Source organism: Poecilia latipinna, unplaced genomic scaffold (genome assembly GCF_001443285.1).
Source record: "Poecilia latipinna isolate Pla-1442-1.1 unplaced genomic scaffold, P_latipinna-1.0 Scaffold190, whole genome shotgun sequence".
In the NCBI taxonomy this organism is placed as follows: Eukaryota; Metazoa; Chordata; class Actinopteri; order Cyprinodontiformes; family Poeciliidae; genus Poecilia; species Poecilia latipinna.
This window is the reverse complement of record NW_015112806.1, coordinates 405,117-430,242: the sequence shown is the minus strand read 5'-3', so window position 1 is coordinate 430,242 and position 25,126 is coordinate 405,117. Positions and strand designations below refer to the sequence as shown.

The 25,126-nt window shown below is 39.5% G+C and overlaps 1 protein-coding gene across 1 annotated transcript; it reads left to right on the top strand.

Moving 5' to 3' along the window:
* The first annotated feature begins 2,195 nt into the window (after nucleotides 1-2,195).
* On the top strand, nucleotides 2,196-24,154 carry fgf10a (fibroblast growth factor 10a). The gene is made up of 3 exons (XM_015030743.1): nucleotides 2,196-3,174; nucleotides 19,584-19,687; nucleotides 23,379-24,154. The coding sequence occupies exons 1-3, from the start codon at nucleotides 2,775-2,777 to the stop codon at nucleotides 23,580-23,582; spliced, it is 708 nt and encodes a 235-aa protein (XP_014886229.1). The 5' UTR covers nucleotides 2,196-2,774; the 3' UTR covers nucleotides 23,583-24,154.
* The last annotated feature ends 972 nt before the right edge of the window (nucleotides 24,155-25,126 follow it).

Genomic DNA, 25,126 nt, shown 5'->3' with positions numbered 1-25,126 from the left:
ATAAAGTGCTTTGATAACTGAATTGTTTAGGCCACTTTTCAAAGCCTGAATACCTTCAAATCAGGACTGTCTTTAGGCCTGCATGCAATTGAGTTCATTTTTAAAAACTGTGACCTACATTTCCTCTGATTTATATATTCAGTTAATCAGAAAAATAAAATTATCCAAAAAAATAAAATCATTAGTTCCAGCTCTGTTCTTTATTCATACATCCATGAGACCCAATAAAAAAAAAAAGTCAACAGCAGCTGTTGTGCATTAGCAGTATTTTTTGGAATCTTTTGCCCATTACATTAACTCAAAGTTATTCAATAATTTATCATCATTTCACCATGGCATCTTTCACAGTGGTTGTTCTTTCACCAAATCAACCTGTCAGATCATTCTCTACCATGTGCGAAGTCAGGTCGTTTTGCGCGAACCAGAAGGCTGAGGTGCTGACATAAGCGACAGATTGTTGGCAGCGCCCAACATTGTCCATTCTAAGTCGAGTTACTCCTGCAGAGGAAACTACTTACTGACCGTACAGTAAGAGTGGAGGACTTTTGTTCTTGTTCTTGGTTAATAGTTTGCACATGCATTCATAGCGGAAAGATGTTAAACTGAAAAACCTACAGGAAGATGGGTGTGATAACTCAAATCTGTCTGCAGCATACCGTGGACCATGGAGAAACTAAAGAGAAGAGAGAGGGAAGTGGAGATACGGCTGTTGTCTGACAATGTGCAAAAGGAAATTAAACAATGCTGAAACCAGACAGCAGACCTGGATTCTTCAAACCGGCAGTGTGGCAATACAAAATCCAACATAACTTTAATAAAAAACACATTGTTTTTTTCCTTCCAAAAACAATATACTAAATGATCCGGGTAAAACAACCTGTTACACACGTATTACTAATTTAATTTGATTTATGCAACTTTTTCAAACTACAACTACAGTTTAAACATATTTATTACAATTCTTGATATATATAATAGATTTGTCTCCTAGGATAGTAAAAGCCATAAATTGTGTTATATTTTTGAGATAGCATGAGATTATGTATTTCCATAAGCACAGATATCATATACATAACTGTGATATTGTCAGCTGGATTTATGTGCCTCTCTTCATAAACACTACTAGATCTTGCTATATCGGCAGCATGTTATCCTAGTTGTAACACTTCCAAATTATATGTGTGATATTCTCTGTCAGCATTTGGACTCAAAATATTAAAATCTGGGACACAAAAGACTGAGGAGCAAATATTTACAGCAAGAGGTGTTACAATTGGAAAACCAAAATCACGAAAGTACCTCAGAACAATTTTAAAGTCTGTTAGAAAAAAAAAAGTTGTATATCTTTCAAAAGTATTAATTGTTTTTAACACAATAAATGTTAATCAAGCACAGCAAAAGGAGGGAAAATTAGAGATGAAGGAATGGCTTTCTGTTTTGTTTTTTTCCTGTTGGTTCCTGACCTACTCTGGGATTTAGTCTGGGAAGGGGTGGAGACAGAAAGAAGGGGGGAGAGAGAGGAGGAAAGTCAAAATGAAGTGGGACAGACACCCCCTCCCACCAACATTACCACGCTGTACTCCCCCACCACACATACTTACAAATCCACATTTACATGTGGACACACACTTCTACACACTGCGTGTGTGTGTGTGTGTGTGTGTGTGTGTGTGTGTGTGTGTGCAACATGCTCTTCAAAGCCAAGTGGTTTTAATAGACATCCAATTAGACGAAGACATCTGGGGAGCTGCTGTTGCAGATAAATAAGGTGAAAGGAAGACAAGATTCAGTCACCTCTCTGAAACTCCTGAAGATCAGGGGAAAGCCGCTGATAGAGGCAGCAGCAAAGAGAGGTGGGGGCCTAAAGAAAGAGGGAGTCACACATGGGAGGAAAGAGGAGAGGCAACACAGCGCTCCTGCATTCAGACTCTGAGAAGCAAGGAGAGAGGACAGACCGGGAGCTTAGCTCACTGACAGACGCATAACAAGAGAGGGGAGAAAGACGAAACCAGTGAGGGCTTGGTTACAATCTCAAGTAACTTCAAAACGAGCTCAGGCACAAAAAGAGAAACAAAGGAGGAAAAGAAGACAAGAAAAAGTCTGGATTTCTAGACTTTTTAGGGGGGGAAAAAAACTTGCCTTCATTGCCTGGATTTTTTTTTTCTTTTTTTTTTGGACATTCTTAAGAGAAGCATCACAGATTTTTTTTTTCTGCCTCCAATTATTCCTTTTCAAATACTTTAAGTGTTTTACTCATTCCCTTCTGCCTCTCTCTTGTACTTCATGGACTTGAGGATATAAATGGGACTTATGCTTATGAGATAGATTATAGACAACATTGCAACATATATGCATATATTTACAGTAATAAAGTTATAATTTGTGCTTTTCTGTTGAAGGATTTGGAGCAAAAAACCTCCTCCTGTTGTGAGGTGATCTTAGATTTGGATATTGACACTTTCCAGAAAAGGGGGACAGCAACCAAATCAGCTGCAGCACCATCAGCAGCTGATCCTTCATCATTCTTCAAGCACAGGAACTGTAGCTCTGCTGCTAAAAGCCCTGCTCTGATCCACTGCCGTCAGACTGTTCTCACCCCAGTTGTTCCACAGGTTTCATCACCTACTGTCCCAGAGAGATTGCCGGTTCCCAGGCAGAGGAGGTCTAGTTGGTGGGTCAGGGGGGGATTCTCCCGCTCTCTTTCCCTCTCCCTGCACCCGGCTCAGCATGCCCCAGCCCCTGAGCTCCTCCATAGCTCTCCCAGCTCCACTACCATGTGTAGATGGACAGTGACACAAGGTGCACCGGTCGCCTGGTTCTCCTCCTTCCCCTGCCGCAGACCTCCATCACTCTTCCTGCCCCTGACTTCCCTCCTGCTGCTCCTCTTGCTCGGACCCTGCGCTTCATCGACAGACTCTGAAAAGAGCCATGCACCAGAGGGGACTCCTACGCCACCTTGCTGGGCGCCGCATCGCCCGTCGTCCGCAAGGTTGCCACGGGCGACAAATGTGTCGCTATCGTCTGCGACGGTTGTCGGGCGACACGTGCGAAGCAGCTACAAGCATCTTCAAGGAGACGTGCGCAGGAGGAAGCTGTTCTCCTATCAGAAATTCTTTCTTCGCATTGGCAAGGACGGAAACGTCAATGGCACCAAAAGAGAGGATGATCCATACAGTAAGTTAAAGTTTATCTCTTACGGCATATTTTTTACTTTTACTTAATGGCCCAAATAATACTCTTTACCAGTGCTGCTGCCTGGTGAGTTTTTAATAAACTGTTTTGGTAAAACTTAAAGGTTGTGCTAAAGCCACCAAACGCAAAGCTCCTACTACCAATGACCAAAGACACAGAATTTTTTCTTCTCGTCTGTCTCATGAGTTTATCTACAAGGAATGAAGTTTTTGTGTTTCTGTTTTGGAGCAAGTGTGTACATTGAGACAGGTGACTGGGCAAAAGCACAAATAACCGCGGTGCATGCTTCCAGCCATGTGCGGAGGCAGAGCATATTTGTCTGACTACAAAGAGCTCAGTTAGAAGAAAGCTTGACAGAAGAAGAGCAGGAGGGAAGAAGAAGGAGGAAAAAAACAAAAAGAAACTAAAACAAGTAAGCCAAGCAGATAAAAATAAAGAAGGGAAGACGATCCACTGGAATCAATTAGAAATCGCCCAGAGAAAGTTCTTCATCTTTGATGGGAAATATCTGAAACGGCTATTACCGAACCCCATGGGGAGAATGACAAGTCCACTTACTCCTTGCTGCTATTGTGTTGCAGCTCTAATAGTAGTGGGCATATGCTAAGTTTGAGGTTTTACTGACTCAGATGTAAAGTGATCTCTGCCTCTTTCTCTGAATGTGCATTTTCTGGGCTATGAAATATGATTTAATCCCCATTTATCCTGAGAGGGGTCAGTGAGAACACAGGACTATTTGTCGGTGCCACTAAGCTTCACATTTGTACAGCTGTCCTACTTTCGCACTGGCTCCAGCCTTTGTCTTGCTCTGCCAAGATACTTCTCTGACATTTTTACTGCAGGTTGTGTGAAGTTGTACCTGATAAAGGGCGTCGTGCATGCCCCGAACCAAGTGCCCAGTTTGCACACCAGCATATCTAAACACTTCAAAACTTCACCATGCGAGGCTTATCACAACCAGTTATGGCTGATTGAGAGCAGAAAATCAGCTGTTATCATTCTGTCCTCTGAAACTTTTATCTCATAGTTAAACACATCTGGAAGTTCTCCAAGACTGCCAGAGAATTTTGGCCTCTGAGCAGCTCGGAGTAACTCCGCAGCCTCAGGGCACACTGACAGTAGTTGTTGAGGGAGAACAGAAAAGTACTCCCACGCTTACCTACCCAAAATTCTCCACCAAGCTTTACTGAATACGACAGACACCATCTGATAAACGGAGAGAAATTATTTTTACTGTGAATACTGTCCTGCTGCTTTAAATCATCTCGGTTTTTCTTAATTTCAGTCCGTGTCTGTACGAGCCATTCTAATTAGAGATACATCGGTCAAGATTGTGTTTCTGTGGTTACAATTTGACTATATTAGGAGCAGGTATGTCGTGGTGCTGTCTGAGAGAAGACATTTTACGTTGTCGATTAGCATACTTAGCGGGAATAAAGCCACTGTCTGTTTATTCTCCCAAGAATGTAGATCCTTCCCTTATCTTTGAAATATGACAAATAGCTGGCAACATTTGAAACAGCTGATAAAATGATATAACTTTGGAGTAGTTTGTTCAGCCTTCTTGTTGTCTGCTTTAAGTCTTGCTCTCCCTCACTGTCTTGCAGCCTGGATAAATCACAGACTTCCCAGCATAATGAAAATTGTTTCTTTTTTTGAGAAACTTCTTGCATCTCTGTCACATCAGCGATACAGAAACATCTGAATTTTAGTCTGCAGCGAGAGCCTCCACAAAGAATGTTGACGCTCCATTCTGTGATTGGAAAAATCTTTTTTTTTTTGGATTTCACAAACAGCTGGTTACCCATCAGGCCTAATCAAGCAGCCAATTGCTTTGTGCATCTCTACTTGCGTTACTATAGGTCTTTATCTCTCATGCATATGTCATAGGTCTCCACGCATCTGACCCTGGGACTTTTGGAGAATATGCCTCCCCTGCTGGGAACACACAGACACACATGCATGCAGCTGAGCAGAGAGAGGCCACTTTTGCACATGGCCTCCATATGGCAAAGCCTACTTTTATTAGGGCCAGTGTGAATATATGCGTGTGTGTGTGTGTGTGGGTGTGTGCGTGTGTGTGGGTGTGTGCGTGTGTGTTTGTCTGTGTGTGCCACTCAGACACCAAGTTTTTGCCAGACATGGCTGAAGGAATTTCAATTAGCGTCTCTTCCTCCCTCCCCTTGCCTGCAGTGCTCTCTGATACACTCATGCGCATGTATGGATGGTTTTACACATACATGCATTTAGCTCTGCCATCAGGCTGCAACATGTCACTGACTGTAATAGCATTAGAAAAGCAATTAATCAGACTGAAAAGCTCTTGCATGTCATTATAGTAGAAAAATAGTAAGTGCAGTCTAGAGAGTGAGAACCGTGCTGCAGGGTCTTCGTTCTCGTGGATTCAGTCAGGTTTCGCGTTTGCGCACAACCCTGATATATAGAGAGATCTGTGCACTTCTTGCACTTTTTTTGCATGAGCTCTGAACAAATTGCACCCTTCAAAGTAAAGCAAACAGAGAGTAACTTAATTCTGCTCCCTTGTCTTTGAACCTGAATGTGGTTTTTCACTTCCCATGTTTCATGTTATTCACACGCCTCTCTTGCTCAGGAGTTTGCGCACCAACAGGTTTTGACCACACTTGTGTTTGTTTTAACATTTCAGATCATAACATTGTTCATGTACACTGTGATGATTTCATAGCTGATAGAAGCAAAACAACCGCTGCACACAGAGCAAAGAAACAAATTGCTCGTTTGATGCAGGTTTCTATGGGGCTCTCATTAGAAACAAATCATCTCTTCCTTTTCAACTGGACAAGTAACAAAAATTGGAGACAGAGGCAGATTTCCTGATATGGGTGAAATGGCCCAGGCCGACACAGACTGTGGGGGGACCACAAGGAGAAAAAGTTGTTTTAATTGAGCCCCAAAGGAGCATTTTGAAAACCCAGAGAGATTCCTTAAATTACACTTTAGATTAATAAAAGTTTTATACTAGCGTTATCACACATCATTAGGGCTATCTCATATTAATTATCTGCCAAGATCAATTTATATCAGACCAGGGGTTGAAACTTGAATACTTTTACCATTGTGATTCCCCCCCTGTCTTGTTGAAGGGGCAAGCTGTGCTGTTTCTTTTTAAGGGGAAATATGACTCCCCACCCAGGGAGTCCCTGCCTGGGGGGCGCCATTAGCACACCAAAACAGTCAGTTGCTTTCCATTTACTAAGCATTCTTAATTGCCTGTCTAATCCACAGAGGGAAGCGACCACCTTGTGTTTTGCAATGTGTTAGCACTCTAGTCAAATATCCCTTTGCACTGTGGCTGGCTAATTATGCTAAAATGGACTTATGATCCAAAGCATTCGAGTCTGTGTTTAAAGGGCCATTTCAAAGATTTTTTTTCTGAATCTGTTCCCAGCTTAGAATCCTAATAAATTAGTCTTATTAGTGAATTTTCTAAAGCACAGAGATAGACATAACGCAATTAACTTTCAATTCCTAATATGTCCGATAAGATGAATGTTAAAAAGTTACTGTTATTTTTAAATTGTGTTCATTGGTGAAGTGGGATCAGAGAGAAGGACAGAAGAGGAGGTGGTATGCTTAAACTGGGCTTGTGACTGAACAAACCCAATGACCTTATTTCCAAACGGTCCACCTGTTCAGGACGTTGAAAATGATTAGCATGGAAGTTCACTCAAGAACGGTCGTCATTAGACCGTGGCAGAGGCAAAGAAGATGTTTTAACTCCTGGGATGAGTCTCCCTAATGCAGTCGAGCCGGTCTGAGTATGTCAACATGGCGGCACATAATTCTAGGTTTAGTCTACATTGTATAAATTTGTGCTCTCCGCTGCTCATCGTGCTTTTCTATTTACCCTGATTTGCTCTGTGCTCATCTATCCATCTCACCTCATAAGTCCCTCGCAATGAGGCACTCTGGTCTCCATGTGGATGTCTTGAGGGCGCATCAGGATGTGATTAGCATTGATCCTGGCCCTGACCAAAAGGCAACAAAACTGTCCTTGTTCTCCTTCCTCCATGTTGTCTACAAAGCTGCCACATTTCATTCACAGACAAACAAATAAGGCAATAAAACAGTTTATGGTTGTTTGAAGTTTGACCACAGTTTGACTTCACTACAGCCACTCGGACAGCAAATATTTCCTCCGCTGATTAACACACCATAATGTGGATTCATAGAAAGAAAGGTGTATTCTCTTTTGAGTTTTAACTTTTTTAACTCGTGTTTTTTTTTGGCACTTTAGTTGCTTTAAGATGCCAGTTAAACATTCCCACGTGTAGAAGATTATTTTGGACTTGAACTGTACACAGCTCTATAATATTTTATTGACCATTAGTGCACATAAAGATTTTGTTCTTTTTAACAAAAAGCTTCATGAGGATTACTATAAAAGTAAAAGTTAAGTCAATTAGTGCAGCACACAGGTAAATGTAAAAATATAATACCTCGTAAAAACGATAATGCAACACAACTTTTCCACAATTAACCAGAAATATCAATGTGTTTTATTGAGATGATTGGTGATAGATCAATAAAAACTAGAACATAGTACACATAGTGAGAAAAATAACAGATGGAACACATTTTTTGGGTGCGCCTGTACTTTGAAAAACTACTTTTTGTCATACGGTAATTACAGCTGAGATCTTTTGCAGGAGGTTTCTGCCAGATTTGCATATCTGAAGGTTAATTGTTTTGCCTGTTGTTCTAAGCAAAATCTCTCAGGTTCAGTCAGATTGAAAAGTGTATGTGGAGATGTACGTCTGGACTTTGACTGGGCCAATCAGAGGACAGAGAAGATATGTATAATGTGTGCATAACACATTTATTTGCTTCACCATGCCAGCAACATAATGCTGCCAGCATCATTGCTAACATTGCAGTAGTGTTAGTCTTTTTGAAACTTAATTTGGTCTCATCTGACCAGAGCACATTTTTCACACATTTGCTATTTCTCCTGTATGACTTGTGATTGGCAAGACTTGGTATCTTTGGAGGTTTGCTATATCCTTTTCATTTTCAGATCATGGATTGAATTGTGTCAATTAATATGCTTAAAGCTCAGTTTAAGTTTTTGCAACTAACTCTGTTTTGTATTGGTGTATCACAAAAAAAATAAAATAAAAAATTGTCAAACTGTGTAAAAGGTAAATGGATATGAATACTTTGGCAAGACACTGTAGATTTGCAATTTTCTGTTCTGGTTTTGCTGTTGCACTTAGAAACTGGAAACTTGTCTGGGAGTGTGTGGAAATTTTTAAGCATATGTTTGGATTTATAGGTCCTTAGCAACAAAAATATGTATTTCTTTGCTCTTAGTGGTGTAAACCTCTATTGCCTCAGCAAATTTAAGGAAGATCAAAACCTGGAACAAGATCCTCCACTCCTACATTCTTTTCACACCCCTTCTATCCTTGAAATTATTCCCAGCCTTCCTTTCTTGCTGTTTCTGAATGTCTCTGATTTTGCATCCCTTGTTTTGCTGCTTCCTCTTTGCTCCGAGGAGCATGTTTAGGGTTCTCATGGGAAAAGGTAACAGTGTGGCCTATAAAAAGAGAGTTATGAGGTGGTACTGGATGCACCAAGGGTTAGTGTCAACATTGCTTTTCATTTAAGATTACCTTGACATCTTCATAGACTCTTCTCTGCACCGGCTGTAAATATAAGTTCTGTGCAAGCACCCCTGCAATAACTTGTTCATTAAACATTGAAGTGCTCTTATAGCTGCTGGTGTATCGTTTAAAATCAGTGGTTATGCTCACTGTGCAAACATAAAAAAAGGATGCTGCGCACAGTCATGCTAATATTTACGTGTGTCTTTTATGTGGGAATCTGTTTGGAAACAAAATTAGTGAACACATATTTGAATTGCCAAACAAAATCATTTTTATTTGGTCCTTACATCACCTTTGTGGGGTCTCTAAACCACTAATAACTCTGTATGTATTAACAGATCAGTGTATATTTGGTGGCTTCCTTCATCTTCTCTGTAGTGTTGTTCAGTATTTTAAATGATGCAGGAATCTGGATAAATGAAGTTATTAATCCAACACAATTTATTTTGTTTTTTGAGCATTTTGTTGTTTTAATGTCCTGCTGAAACTCTACATAACGCTGTCTTACATAACAGCCATGTTCCAAATTACTTGGAGATGTTCAATAGGCTTCATTATAAGCTATTTCGCAACAAATGCTCTGGAATGGATTAAGACAAAGATACGCAGAGTTTGTTCATCTTTGTAAGTTACAGCTCGTAATGTTCTACTTCTTTAATAGTTTCTATCTTATTGTGTGCTTTCGTATTTGTTACAGCGTCCATTTCTATAAAAATCTGAATAACTACAAGAACTTTTAATATTTTTCTAATTTTGGTTGCATCATGTTGCTTCTTTACAAGCCACAGCCATTTCTGTAACCGCATCTGTCCTGTTAAGGGGTCTCATTCCAACTCAAACACAGGAGTGAGTGTGATCGCCCAGAGGTCAAGAGGTGTGAGTGCCCTTTGACCTCATTACTGCCCATGCAGGGTCATTTTCGGAGCACCGAATGGCTGATACATGCATCCTGGAAATCCCCACAATAAATACAATTCCTTTGTATGCCATTTAAAAGGTGATGGGAAACACTGCATGGGGTTGAAATAGTTTCCTTAGCATGAGAAACAAACCACTGATATCCATAAATATATCAGTGGTTTATATACCAAAATTCCAAATATCCAAATATAATATACCAAATATCCATACCGTTTAGAGAAACCGTATGGATATTTCTTCCCATTAACACAGTCGAAGGTTAAGGACCAATAAATCATGACCTTTGCTTTTTAGCTAGACTCTTTCTTTATAGAAGTAATGCCCAAATTGTAGTGGGAAAGCTCAACATTTCCTGTGTGAACTGTGTGGCAAGCACACAATAACAATCTCAGTCTAAGAAAATGGAGTGTCATTGATTATGACTTTGTTGTAATCAATGCTGTGTGTCTAACGGGGCACATTAGAAGCTCTGTAAATGTTTTAAGTGCTTGAACTTTCCGGCTATCTCCATAAAATGTTTCTGCGATTGTCTACTATAATCAGCTGAAACATATGTGCAAAGCACCTCGTACTTGGAATCCCAGTATCATCCGTGGCTTTTATGGTGTTTCTGGCTTCATCCTGTGAGATTAGGTAGACATACTCTTTGATCATTCGCCACATGTTTATTATCTTCCGAATCATTTGCTAAAGGGAACATTTTAATATTTCCATTTGCGTCTGAACAGCTTCTAGAAACAGTCAAACAGCTAAAAATCATATCATTATATTTATGGGCAATAAGCAAATGCTTTTTATTGTCCGGAAAAAAGAGCCGTTTCAAACACATCCTGATTATTATATCAGTCAATCAGGAGATGCTTGCCCCGTAACCAAGCAACCCCAGCCAAGCCTATAGCCAATGACTTAGCCATGCAAGCAGAATTCAACACACTTCATTACTAGAAGAGAAATATGATTGGTCAGTTGGTTTACCGCTGTACTGACTGCTGGAAAAGACAAGTGTTTAGTTGTTGGCTCCAATACACAACATATATGCATGCACAGTCTCCCAGTCATGGAGAAAAGAGCTGTTTTATTTTTACACTGTCTTTATCAAAAGAACTTTACATGCATTTCAAAGCACCACATTAGAAAAGGTTTATGAAAACTGCAAAGTTTGAAATAACATCCTGAGAGATGGTTTTTAGCCATTTCGAAAAAAGAGTTCATACGCTACAGAAAGAAAAAAAAATACTGAATAAATTCTGATGTACATATGCAACATTTGCTATAAAATGAGAGGCACACAAGGCCAGGAAGGGAGTGGTGGATCTGTCCCATCCACCAGTGGGTCTATTGGCAATGTCCCAGTCATGTTGCCGAAGAAAATTGTAGTCTGCGTGAATCACTTCACAATGGAGTCTTTTGAAAATTACCACCAGTATAAGGCAAGATTTGCCAACAGACCTCAACTGAAGGAAATCTATCAGTTACTGTTTGATGCAAGTCTTAAGATTAAACATGATTTCAGAAACCGCTGCTGCATCCTTGGATCCTTGGTGGTTGTGCAGGAGTTGCCACTTCGTCTGCTTCTGGATCTGACTCGGAGTCAAAGCTGTACCATTGGACAACTGCACATCTGTTTGCAACCGTTTTCACGTGCAGAACGTAATCGGTGTAATAATAGAGACATAACCTTAAAACAACTCATTCCTTTCAGAAAACAACTCATTCCTGGAAGGAATGAGTTGTTTTCGAGAAGGCGAAATCTCATTTTCTGAGAGAAAAAACATGATTTGTTTAGCCTATAGACCTATTCTGACTTGCTCAATTAGTAGAACTGTAGAATCAGATAAAAGAAACTGATGTAATGGTTGGATCAATGTTAAACAGTGGTAATTCCCCCCCAAAACACAAAACTTCTTCATCATGAACCTATCAGTGATACATATTTTTTAGTATTTTAGTAATTAAGTATTTATTTTAGTATTTTACCTTCTGAATACGAGTTTACAAGAGTTTTATTTTACAAGTTTCATTACATCAAAAAGGAACCAACTGGACTGTCTCTTCAATACCTTTGTAAAATATTATGTTCAATGTTATATAGATTTAATAAATGACCCTTGACTCCATTCAGTTAGAAATGTCAATGAATTTTAGTATCTCAGAAAATTGGATGCAGAGCTACTTCCTAATAGGTTCTAGTAGCCAATAATTGTGTTATGTGATCCGCTTATTTGCAGATTTGGAAATTGTTTTGTGTTACATTGTATCTGAAAATGTGTCTTTCTATGGGCCAATAGGTAGCTTACTGCCCGCCACATCCCCAAAAGACCCTCCTCTCTATGCAGCACGGTGCAAAATAAAGAATCTTCAGTCAAGGAATTGAAGAATGGATTCTGAATGTTTCTTCATTATTAAAGTTCAGCTACTCTTGAAAGTGGAGCTTTTTCTTTGCCATGGATCACCGAGGAAAACGAAAGGATCTATCTCAGTTTTCCGTCACTGTTTACATATTTCCTGTCATCGACGCTTGACATTTCCCCCGTTATTTTACTCACTTGTCGATTACTCTGTCAACTATGACAAGACAGAAATAGAAGCCAGATTTATGTATGCAGTCCTCCCACAACCTCAGACCAGAAAGGATCCGCCCTACAGAAAAGCCTTTCAGCGGCAAATATGCTTCTTTACGATCTTCATCTGCTTTAGAGGTTTTTGGCTCTTGGAGATAATAACAACTAAAATTAGCATTAAAAGACAAAACAATCCCTTCAAACTCTAAATAGTTTGTTCACTGATAACCTCTTTTATCAAATGAGTTTTGTAGAGTTTAAGAAAACATACATGTGAGATGGGAAAACATGAAAATTGTGCAACGAGTTCTTTAACTACATAAGTACACCTGAACTCCAATGTAACTCCACAGAGTCCGCATTGCTCTGAGTTTTACTTGTCCTGCATCATTACAAATGTGTCTGAAGAGTTGTTTACTGCTGTCTACGTTTCATATTGTTGCTATGCTCCCTATGGAGTAAACAGCAACGGGAAAATTGTTTTCAAATTGCAGAATCTACCATGTCAGTGACACACTCATCTTTGTGGCTTGGCATTGCTTCATCTCGAAAAAGTTAAAACCAGAGTCACTTTGAAAATAACTCTTTAACAAACGGAAAGCTTGATTTTCTTGGGTGTCTGAAACAGTTTTTGGCGTTATCCAGATGTTGTAATCTGGATTTAGGAGCCAGACTGCGCTGCGAAAAAACATGAAAATAACACAAAGCTAATTTATAATAATAAGATAACCCTAATAAGAAGTTTTCCACATTGAGCTTAGTGTTGGGCATTTTGTAACATTATATTTTTCTGTAGCATTATAAACGTAAAGATGAGGAAATATAATGCGAACCACATGGCCCCTTAGTGCTTTTGCCCTAGTGAAATTATGTTAAAAGTTTATACCTGTTCCTAAAATCTAGATTATCTTATCCTTGTGGCTGAAGCTTCAGCTAATCTGAGCCAAGACTAAAGTGGTTTTCTACCATCTTTAACTCCATCCATCCACTTTATGTACACCCTTGTCCCTTGTGGGATCAGGAGGTTTGTTGGTGCCTTTCTCCAGCGAACGTTTTGGGCGAGAGGCGGGGTCACCCTGGACAGGTCGCCAGTCTGTCGCAGCCCTCTTTAACTCATCGTGGACTATCCTGATAAATTCTCCCTTAGGGCATCAGTACAAACGTGTACCGATTGTAGGCAATCTGTACACATAGTCAAGTATACCGATTGCCTACATTTTTCCTGACATATTTTTTATTATCCCCCACTTGCTAATGGATACTTGCAAGTTTGATGAGCAAGTCCGGTGCCTCGCTCTGTTTCTTCTCCTCCAGGCCAGCCACTAACTAACCTGTTAGTTAGAATTGTATTAAACATGAAGGCCAATACTGAAGTGTCACCTGGATGTGAGCTTGATGCCTGTGAAGAGGTCGAATTCCTGACCAGTAAATCAGTTGGAGGTGAAGACCAGCATGGGTGACGCATAGCGTGAAGGGCTGCAGTCATGCTTAGAACATGTGCATTACCAAAAAAAAAAAAAAAAAAAGTCCCTCCAAACCAAATACACACCTTGTGTTCCTGCTTCCCTCCATGCCTCATCGTTACACTCACACACCCGCTCACACACAGCTTGAAAGTAAAGTTTTTAATGGAATCATCAAAGGTAGAGTTGAGTCCAAAAAGGCATCTGGATGGTCTGGCTCTTTGAGCTGGGTCGTTAGGAATTTCAGCAAATTACCCTGTGTGTATGCGGGAGTGTGTGTGTGTGTGTGCGCGCACGTGTGCGTGTGTGTGTAAGTGTACTAAATAAACATTAATGCAAGGAAAGTAAGAACTAAGTTCAAAGCAAATGCGCAAACTGAATACTGTTTTATCTGAAAAGCTTACAATAGTGTCTTCAACAGCTGAAACTTGCAGGATGGTTTTTTTTTTTTTTTTTTTCCCTCCTCTCTGGCATTACACAGCAATCCATGCAGAAACCTTTCAAAACAACAGTTGGGCAACATCACGCTGGCAGATGAACTGTAAATGAAAAATGTGTGAAACGCGGACGACTGTCGCAGCGCTTTTCCTGAAAGCATAACTCCTGTCGTGTCAGACCTGCGAGTCTGTTTGGAGAGAAGCCGGCGGATTTGGCGCTCTATCATGTTACAAAGTCAACTGTGCGAGAGGGAGAGAGAGAGAGAGGGATCACAGTTTCTCAGGTGGTTTGGGGTTTTTCTCCCCCCTCAATCATATAACCATTAACATCACAAAGAATTTCTTCTGGTTTCCTCTCAGTTGCTCTTAAGCGCGTGTGACATAACTCGCTGTGATCGGCAAAGTGGGCTCACAGTACGCAGGTCTTGAAGGAAGGGTACGAAACGTCATTTACCTATCTACAAGATTTCTAGCTTTGTAAATGAAAGGTTTTCATTTACGTTAGATTTAGCTGTCTCCTTGTACGAGAAGCAGTTTTGGCCTCAACTTGGTAAGGACAAAAAAAAAAAAGAAGAAAACTGAATTATAAGCATAAAATTGAGCTCAATAATCCAATGAGAGAAGGTGAAGCAAACTTTTTTTCTTCATTCTGATCTTTATTACTGACGAAATTAGGTTGAAATCCCTCTTATGACTGTACCCGAAAACAAATTTAGAACCTCTGAAGTTTTGTTTATAACAATATGTTGGCCATATTGACAATCAGCCAGGGGCCTTTGTTTTCTCAACTTAGTCAAACCCGCTAAGCCGAGCGGGCTTTGATGTGGCCACTGAGTGCAGGATGACACTGATGTCAACCACATCAGTCTAAACCAATACCTCCGTGTTCCTTAAAGCGCATAATATACAATGGCTTCCACTACGAGCCAAGCATCTTCACGGAGTAATCTGCACTGCCGGGGGATGTTTGTTCTTTCTCTTTGACTTCATAAAGAGCTGGAAACATTCAACTTAACTTCTATAACCCCGTTAAAAGCCTGGGTGGCCTCGGATGCTGCGGCAGCTACAAGGACTATTTTCTTTGTCGTGTTTCTCTCTGATTTCTTTCTTTCATTTATTTTGTTTTTATTTGCCTGACAGAGTATAATATTTTTAACGTCTGTTTTAATCACGTCGGTGGGCTCATTTACCCTCAGATTAAAAGAGTAAATAAAAAAAAAATGAACCCCTTTATTCTTTTGTATCTTTTTATGAGGTTTCCTGGATGTAAACAGTCGAGTTGCAGCAAAGAAGAGGCATCGTCAATCAGCGACGTTGTTTAAAAAAGGAAAAATAAAAAATCTAAAGTGTTGCATTTCTTTAACATGGGATTGAACATGTCACAGAAAAAAAAAAAAAAAAAAAAAACTGCCCCATTTTTCCTGCTGATTGCAGCTCTTGACACCAACTGCTTGTCAAGCGGCGATATTTCAAAATGCTCAGCGAGATCTCTACAAGCATTAGATCCACTCACAGCTGGTCTCCGTGTCAAGGTCACCGAGTGAACAACTGCTCCGTAATCTTCAAAAAAATCCCCAGAATAAACAGTGGAAACATTTTCACAACCTCCCTTAACCTTTAGGTCCAGTTGGAGTCTCAGTGACCGTGTTTCCAAATGGGGCCATCCAGGGGTCGGCAGGAGGTTTATGTGTGTGTGGGTTTTCCTGTGTGTGTGTGAGAGAAAGCCTGGATTGTCCTCATTCTTTAGCAATAATAATGTTGGCTACCATTTGATTGTTGAAACAATGACTTCATTAATCCATTCTATGAGCTGTTAAACGATATAAGAAGTTACCATGTCTGTCAAATGAATGTGGATCTTTTGAAGTTATGTAAAAAAAACAAAAAAAAACAACAACATCTTAGCAGTCCAGAGATTGATACTGTAATTTAATAAAAAACAGATTTCCCGTGCAAAGAAGCCTCCTTTGACTTTGTGCCTGAATTAGACATGAAGCACCAGCTTTTAAGATCTTTCACCAGCTGGAAGACAATCGAAATAATTTGTCTTTGACTGAAGCATGAAAATGAAGATCTGGATTTAAAAGCATTTTACCTTGGCAGAAAGCAAGGAGATACTCTGTTATTAATATAAAACATATAACATTTTTGTTTCTGGTAGATGGCAGGCCTCAACTGCGGCCATGAGAGTCTAGTAACACATGGTAATGTAATTAAAGTGTGGCCTTGTCTTGTACCAAAAAGGCAAGCCTATATATGCTGAACATTTCTATTTGTTCCTTCAGAACCTGTAAAAGTCAAAATGTATTATTGATTAATGTATTTTATTGATTAAATTGATTCGACGTCTTGCTGAAAGAGTAAGAATATCAAGATTCTTCAGAGAACTGCAACATGTATTCCTCCACAGGCTGAACATATTTATCACTACTACTTGTGTCCTTACATATTTATATTCTATTTGAGTCAAAAAAAGATGTATTTTATTTATAGTTCAATCCAAATTAAATTGATATTGTTTGTTCATAGATAGATAGATTAAACCCTGGCATGCCAGTTTCTTGTTTCATTTTCCCTTCTCATTCTTCTGAAATGGGATGAAACAGTGTCTTATTGATTAGCGTCAACAGGGCTACAATTTTGGGTGGAGTTTGTATGGTAGTAAAGTTATTTCCAAGAACCTCATTAGCGTCTATAAAAGAAGCACTTTGCAAAAAAAAAAAAGCCATAAACTACGAAAGAAAACAATCGCGTCTTTCCCCGCTGAGCCTCCGTGAGTCACAGGGTGAAAAGAAGGGTACACACCGGACGGCGCACTCCATCACCAGATGACTTTACATGCATGTTTCTTCTTCACGAGAACATGCAGTGCCCAAACATCCAAGGCTCTTCTTACTGCAAGAGAACAGTTCATGCGGTGCACGACATCAACCATGAGTGGGTTAATTCCACAAAATGCACCTCTGGGATTTGACAGCCAAAGATTATTTCATACTTTTGCCCTGTTACACACAGATATTGGCTTTGGTAGTGACAGCTTGATGGATGTGTCCAAAACTTGTACATTCAGGAAGGCTTTTGCTGTCGTCGTACCTCGGACTTGGTTCTCTTCTTTTACAGTTTAAAACATAAACGACAAATAAAAATGTGAGTGACATCATGAAAGTAGAGACACAATGAAATTCCCTAAATTGCATAACATAATTAGCTTAAGTATTTAAAGTTTTCGTTCATTAAAGTGCATTTATCAGGGACAGCTACTGGGTTAATCTATGATGCCCGATCACAATCTTTTTCTGTCCGAGACTTCCACAAATTGAATAACTGCAATCTAAGCTTTTTGTTGCAGCCTGGAGATTTAACTCGACGGCTTCTGGTTTCTGGTAAAGGGGCTATAAAAGAGCCCTGTGCTTTTTGGTTTCTGACAAGCCACATCAAACAGGAGGAGGGAAGAGGGTTTGAACAGGTGGAGCAGCTTCGCGTGAGCACAGACAGATCTTATTTTGTATGGATCACAGCTCAGAAATGTCAGCTGTGGAGCGGCGAGAGAGAACATTTTGAACCTGATAGATCAGTGTTGTGTTGCGGTGCATGTCTGGCTGAGTAATGGACGGCGTGTATGTACCGAGAGCTACGGAAAGTTTTGGAGTCTGGTTACACGATGATTCCCTATTTTTGACCAAATGAAGGAATTGTGGGAACATAAAGTGTTTCCAGCTTCAGAAAATTGGAAAATGTGGCAAAAAACTATTTAAAGATGACAAGAACAGACGCGGATTTCTCAGGGAAAACCTGTGACTGTATGTCATCCAAGTGTCTTGAATATAAGCCACATGGATCATGCTTTTATGGTATAACAACTGTAACATTTAATAAGAGTACTATCCAAAGAGAACACATATCTGAACAATTTATGTGTTTATTTTTTGCCAATGAGAAGTTTTTGTTGTGGAGCACAGTTCTCAGATTCCTGTATGCTTATTTCAGCAAGCTTTCTTTGTCCGTTTAATCACCATAAGACAACATTTAAGAGACGAGGGCAGGAAGGGGACATGTGGTACAAAAAAACATCCTTGGCATGTATTTTTCCAACCTCTACCTAATCAGGACAAACTGTGACAGGATGTACAGGTTAATATCCATCTCTTTGCTCTTTTGCCAGTAGGTGAACTTCAGAAATGCTTTGAAAATGTAACCTGGGTCGGTCTGCAGCTAATTCTGCAAGTAGGCTCAATTTCCTCCTTGTCCAATTTGCTAATTCTCTCAAAACCCTGATAGTTTTAAGCTCGGTGCAGCGACAGAAAGCCACTGACCACAGTGTAAACCAGTAATTGGTTCACCTCGAAAGCTGATATGGCTTCCTTGACCTCCTGCCAGTCAGGCAGGCAGAAAGCTTCTCTCAGTTCTGTCCGAATGCTTGCCGGTTTGCCCGTGCTCCCATGGTCAGAAAAACAAACATTGCAAATATGTTAAAAAAAAAATAAAAATAAAACGTACCTGGCTTACAGCTTGCTTGCAGAGCATGCAACCCATGAGTGTAAAAGCAAATGAAAAGAGGGCAAGAGGCACATCTGATGTCTCCGCTGGGATATGGATGTGAGGGAGAGACTGGAATAAATAATGTTCATCTGTATTTTGATACAAATACTTTAAGCGGGGTGATATTTTGAAAATAAAAAATAAAAAAAAAACATGCTCTTCAGAAAATGAAAAGAACTTAACAAACAAAAGTCAGTGACGAAGCGGCTCCAGTGGAGTTTTAAATCTGCACAAACCAAACATGATTCAAATAGATAGTTTGTCGTTTCAGTGCCTGATCTGTTGCTTTACTTTGTATCCTACGATTAACCACAGTAAAAAAATAAATAAATAAAAAATGTTTGAGGTTCTGCCCGATTTACAGTACACTATGTGCCGTACAAAGAAAACGTATTTCATCCCTGATGGATTTTGTCTGTTTTAGTTTTTTTTTTTTTTGGGGGGGGGAGAGGGGAAGGGGCAAGGGGGCCTTGCACACTTAATTTTTAGACTATTAAACAAATTTTACTATGATATATAATGTAATCACATCAATGGATCATGTCTGAACATCTAAAAAAAAACAGAGGAAGTACGTCCCTGGGCAAATATGCTTTTCTGCACGACTGTGCAGTTTAAAACTGTGAGCTTGAACAATTGTCTTAAAATCATCTCCTGTTTGTTGAGTTCGTATCAAAACAGCCACTGCCCTACAATATCTGACATCAACAAAAGTAGATTTTCTAAGTGCTGCAATTCCACATCAGTGACTCTGCAAACCGGTTTGACGTGTTTGTCTGTGTGTGTGTGTGTCTCTCTGTGTGTGTGTGTCTTCTTCACCAGGTATTTTGGAGATCAAATCCGTGGATGTGGGAGTGGTGGCCATCAGGGGCCTCAGCAGCAACCACTACCTGGCAATCAAAAAGAGCGGAGATCTGTACGGAGCGGTGAGTCTTGGCTCCGTTTTACTCACGTCATGTCGTGTTGTGTTTATTTATAAAACACATTTCGTATGAAAAATGTAGTAGAAGATTCCTCGAAAATCATCATGTCTGTGAGGCAATAAAGGAGAAGCTGATGTATCCAATTGTGCATCATCTGCTTTAGGACGTGTGTTAGTGTCAAATGAATTTAGGGTAGTTATATATGAATTAGACAGGACCGATAATAGATGTTTGTGGAACACCACGAGCAACATTTACCTACTTAGATTCAAGCATTGGAGAATCAGATTAAAACAATGTTCAAAACGCTAAAGAAAGTCAACTGAAAGCTGCTCTGAAGTCAAGGAGAACAACAATAGAGATTCTGTTGCGATCAAGACAAATTCTCCTGTCATTTAAAATTATAACCACGGCTGTTCCTGTGCTGCGGTTGGTTATAAACTCAGACTAAACTCATGTGAACTTCCTTTTTTTTTATTGACTTACTTGGAGCGTTTTATTTTTGGCAAGAACGCCTTTGAATTGCTAAACTATAATCTCAAATCAAAACTTTGCAATATATTAGATGGCTTACTGAAACACTTTGTAAAACAATGGACAAGGCTTTAGCACTGACTGTTCCAGAAAAAAAGGAACCACAGTTTGTCAGCGTCAGCTCTCCTGTCTTTGCTCGCCATTCAGAAAAAGGAAACACAATCCAGCAGGTTTTTCTATTCTGCTTCAGTCCCTCAGGGGAGAAGCCCTTGTTTCATCTGTTTTCTCCCTCTTTCTGCTCTTTTTCTCAAACTCATTCTCTCCCTCTCCTTCTTTTACTTTGAAAGACCCGTTTTCAGCGTGTCTCTCTAGAGCTGCAGCTCAGATGAAATGACATACGATGTAGGGGAAGGAGGAAGAAAAAAAAAAAAACAAGAGATTTTGTTGCACGACCTGAAACTGAATTCCCATGACGTCTTCTGCCTGGTGCAACACAAGCCAGCAGTGGCGGTTGACTAGCGAGGGGTCAGCGTTCAATTACACTTGATGGCTTTGCACAGTGACTTCTTTATCCGGTGGTAATCAATTGAAATCATTGTTTCATTATATCACCAGATAAAATGTCAAAAACGGTCACAGTTATGTAGTTTGGTCATGAATTTAGCAGTGGTCACTGCACAGCATATTGATTCTATTTTAAAAGCTCTAAAGGGAAAGATTCTTTTTTTTTTTACTTTTTAGGTCTGATCTTTCTGGTATCTTAAAAGTAAAATGGCGTTGTTACCGTAATTTCATCTAATTGAAGGGCAGACATGTACACACACACACACACAGCTCTTACGCAGAAAGTTGAAAAGCCGCACGGCGTCTGTTAAATATTCTCCTTCTGCTTTGAGAACATTCAGTTTTACTTCTGGAACCAATTTGAACAGCTGTGGCCAGATTCAGATTCAGAGGGAGACAGTGAGCAAGCGTGTGTGTGTGTGTGTGTGTGTGTGTGTGCAGATAGTGGGGGGGGGAGGGAGGGCAAGAACATTTTTCCTTGTGACTATCAACTGCATCCAGTTAACTGCCTACTTAAGTGACGCTAGCCTTGAGCACAACGGCATCTTCCAGTAAACTGACAAACAAACGTTCCCTCAGATCTTTTCTCTCCTCGTGGATGAATCATTGCTGCAACGTTAAGACTCAGACATCGTGTCACACTGTTCTGTACCTGCACCAAGCCTTGACCTTCGAAATGTCACACTTTACTAGATCCCACGTCCCATGCCGAGGTTTTACTGCTGGCCTTAAATACACGTGGGACTAGTCCTTAAACAATGGCTTACAGTTTGTTGATTTGTGTTGTCAGAAGACGTGAAGGAGGACGATGTCTTTACGGTGCTCTGCAGAGCCAAAAAGAAACGATTAAAAGCTTTTGCAACATGTGAGTTGCGGCCGTTTAAAGGGAAAACAGAATTAGTTTTTTTAAAAACAGGGACAGTGTGCAAAAACATTATTAAAACATAAATTTCACCAGACTTGCTTAAATTAAATCCACTCCAAATATTAATGACTTAAAGATCAGTCATTAAAGATCAGATTAGTCTTCTTCAGCATTTTCCATTATTCATCCGACTGGTGATAATCGTAAATGATTAAGAGATAGAGTCACAAAAAAGGCTATAACTGGAATCTCCTTGGGGTGTGTCAAAACAAAACTGAATAATTCAGGCTTTCTGAAGTGAGATTCTGTTATGCCAGACAGCTAATATCTTACCTATAGACTCTCTTAGGATCTTTATTCAGTATAAATCCAGAGCACTTGGTTGATACTATTTATGGTCAAAGAATGAAATTACTTTAATCTTAGAACCAAAATAATAGGAGGCATTATAGATTAATGTAAATGTTGCTTCATGAACCTCTAAACTCTTGTCATGTTTGCACTGGTTAGTTATTTTCACAAAAATTAATTATTAATTGCACAGAAGACGTAGGTTGTAGCAGGTGCACTCCAAACAATCCTCTTGTTATAATATATGCACAGGATTCAACAATGTAAGGTTTATATTTTAAAGTTATTTGTGTCTTTTGTATCATTAGGTCAAGAATTTCATGTTTTTTTTTCCTACTTCAATAAATACGGAATGTGCCACTCAAGAAAATTCACTGTAATATTTATTTTTTTATTTATTTTTTACATCCAAGGGATAAAGCAAAGCAGCAAATGCAAACATACATCAAATTTCCATCACCGTATTTGTCTGTAGGTGTTTGTTCTGAAGTGCTGTGTTAGTTTTACACCACATGTAATGAAATATACATCTAACAAAAACTTTTTCGGAAAGTCTTGGTGACCATCAAGATGTTTCCCGGCAAATGTGAGACGGGTCTTTATGTTCTGGGTGGCTTGCCTCTTCTGGGAAGGTTTATCACTGTTTATTGTTTTCTCCGTTTGTGGATAATGGCTCTCACTGTGGTTCCCAAAAGCCTTAGAAATGTATAATCTGATAGATGTCAGAGACACGGGTGGCCATCAATTCTTGAATTTCTTTTGATCACAGCATGATGTGTAGCTTTTTGTTTCTTATTTAATGCCATCAGACATGTTCTATTCCAGTTATTTCTGGATTCTGAAGGGCAGACAGTAATCAGGCCTGGTGTTGGTGCAGTTTCACCAGAAAAATGTGGCTAACCGCAGGTAATTCATGATTTAACAAGGATGGCTTTCACACAGGGCTGGATTGACTTGTATGGCTTCAGTCCTTTTGTATTTACTCAGGTGATCTCTGACATAAATATTGGAATGCCGATTTGAAACATTCACGTGTGATAGAAAGCAAAAACATAAGAAATCTATGAGGGCATAAATACTTTTTCACTGTTCAAGGAGACTAAAGCATTTTGGTTTATTACCAGACAACAAAGTGAGCCACATTCCATGCATCGCTCCGCCCCCCAAAGATTACATAATTATGGCTTCTAACAATCGTCTTGTAAAACTGGATTAATCTTCTGCCAGTAGAATGCCTCAGATATGTCTGTGTACGACCGCACGTCCTTCAGAGTGAATACATCACTCGCTCGTCTGGCTCTGTGTCGAGCAAAAGTCCGTTTGGAGCCACTGGCGGCACTTAGAGACGCTGCTCTATTCGGAGCAGAAAACGCAGCACAAGCATTAAATGTGACTCGTGACACTTTGACACTCAGTGTTTTGCGTGTTTCCCATCCGCAGAGGGAGTTCGGCCCCGACTGTCGACTAATCGAACGCATCGAGGAGAACAGGTACAACACCTACGCTTCTGCCGAGTGGAGGACCAAAAAAAACAAGTGCATGTTTGTTGGACTGAACCCCAGAGGAAAACCGCTGAAGGGAAAGAAAACGCGGCGGAAAAGCAGAGCGACTCACTTCTTGCCCATGGTGGTGCAGCCACGATGATGGGACGCGTCAGCGAAACTGCAGGACATCTATTGGACTTTACGGTGGTGGCTACATGGGACAGATCTGAACCTGGTCTGTAAAATGCACTGAGAAAGAATCAAAATGAAATATATGGAGTGGACTGCTTGTTTGGATAAGGACACTATTTAAAAAAAAACAACAAAAAAAAGAATATATATCAGCATACAATGTATATATTATTTTCAGTTTTAAGTTATAAAGTACACTGGCACAATGAACACAAAAGAAACATCTGTGCCAAAATGTGATTCACATTTGTAGATTTGTGGAGTGCATGGGAAAAAAAAAAAAAAGAAAAAATGATAAAGGTATCTTTACAAACCTGAACGGAAGCAGTAAAAAGAGAGAATAGCTTGTTCATGATGGCACCACCACAAATCTTATTATATCATGTCTCTTTCTTCAGATTTATTTATTTTATGTTATATTTAACAGAAACAAAGAATAGAAGACATACTCTTGTCTTTTTTTCTACCAGTTATGCTTCTCTTTTTACACTAATTATCATTTAAGTCTGTATAAATAAAAAAGAATATATTTGTCTTTAACTTGTCTGTGTTCAGTGTTTGGATTTTATTTTATAAAGAAACAAACAAAAAAAAAACACCTAACCAATGGATTTTAAAAGATAATTATATAATTAACTTTTATATATTTTTTTGTACAAAATAACGGGAATACAAACACAGAAGGCACAAGATAATGTTTATTCTGAGAATATTAAAGTGTAATATTGCAAAGACTTATTCAGATAAAAAGTATGTGTGCTAACGATTTCACTATTTTCACTGCCTTTTCATACTTTATGAAATATTAATGTTTAATTCCTAACTTTCTGCAAAATATAAGTAAGTATTAATTACTTAAGATACTGTAGCAGCATTTTTGGTTTGATCAAGTGTCATAACCTCATATCTCATGAGACGTTTCACCCAAGCAGGGATCAGATCTACAGTCAATGAAAATAGGCTGAAATATGAAATATTCAGTCTGAAACCAAGTCATATTAAAAATTATACTTGAGCTTTCAAACATTTCATTGTTCATCAAAAATACTTACAGCAAAGAGATAAGTGTGACCTCAAGCCACTTCTACTAGCTTGAATAGCTATATCTGTTTATTTTAGGACGTTACTGTGAAGCTTTACTCAAAAAAAGACGCTGAAATCAGAAGTGCAGTAGACCTCTTGTTTTCTGCTCATCAAACTTATTACTGTCATCATTCTCAGAATCGTTACTGTCAGGCATATTACTATCCTGTGACAAATAACACCAAGGTCACAACGATACTCATTATTAAAAAGACATAGCTCTGCAGCATGCCAGTACATTGTCCTGTGTGTTTTAAAAATGTCCTTCCTGAGACACTCGCACGTCTGCCAGCTTTTGGGAGACGTGGCTCAGAGGTTTTTGCGAGCAGCGCTTTCAGAGTGATGATAGTAAGCAGGTGAACAGCTTTTTGAAGCAAGGCGTGAGTTGGGAATCTGCAAAAGATTAGAGTTTGAAAGAAGCCCAGCAGA

What these genes read in the sequence shown, in the direction of transcription:
- fgf10a (XM_015030743.1), top strand. Translation starts at nt 2,775, where the DNA reads ATGTGTAGATGGACAGTGACACAAGGTGCACCGGTCGCCTGGTTCTCC. An exon ending in AAGAGAGGATGATCCATACA is followed by an intron (nt 3,175 to 19,583) that starts GTAAGTTAAAGT and finishes CTTCTTCACCAG; the next exon opens with GTATTTTGGAGATCAAATCC. An exon ending in GCGGAGATCTGTACGGAGCG is followed by an intron (nt 19,688 to 23,378) that starts GTGAGTCTTGGC and finishes TCCCATCCGCAG; the next exon opens with AGGGAGTTCGGCCCCGACTG.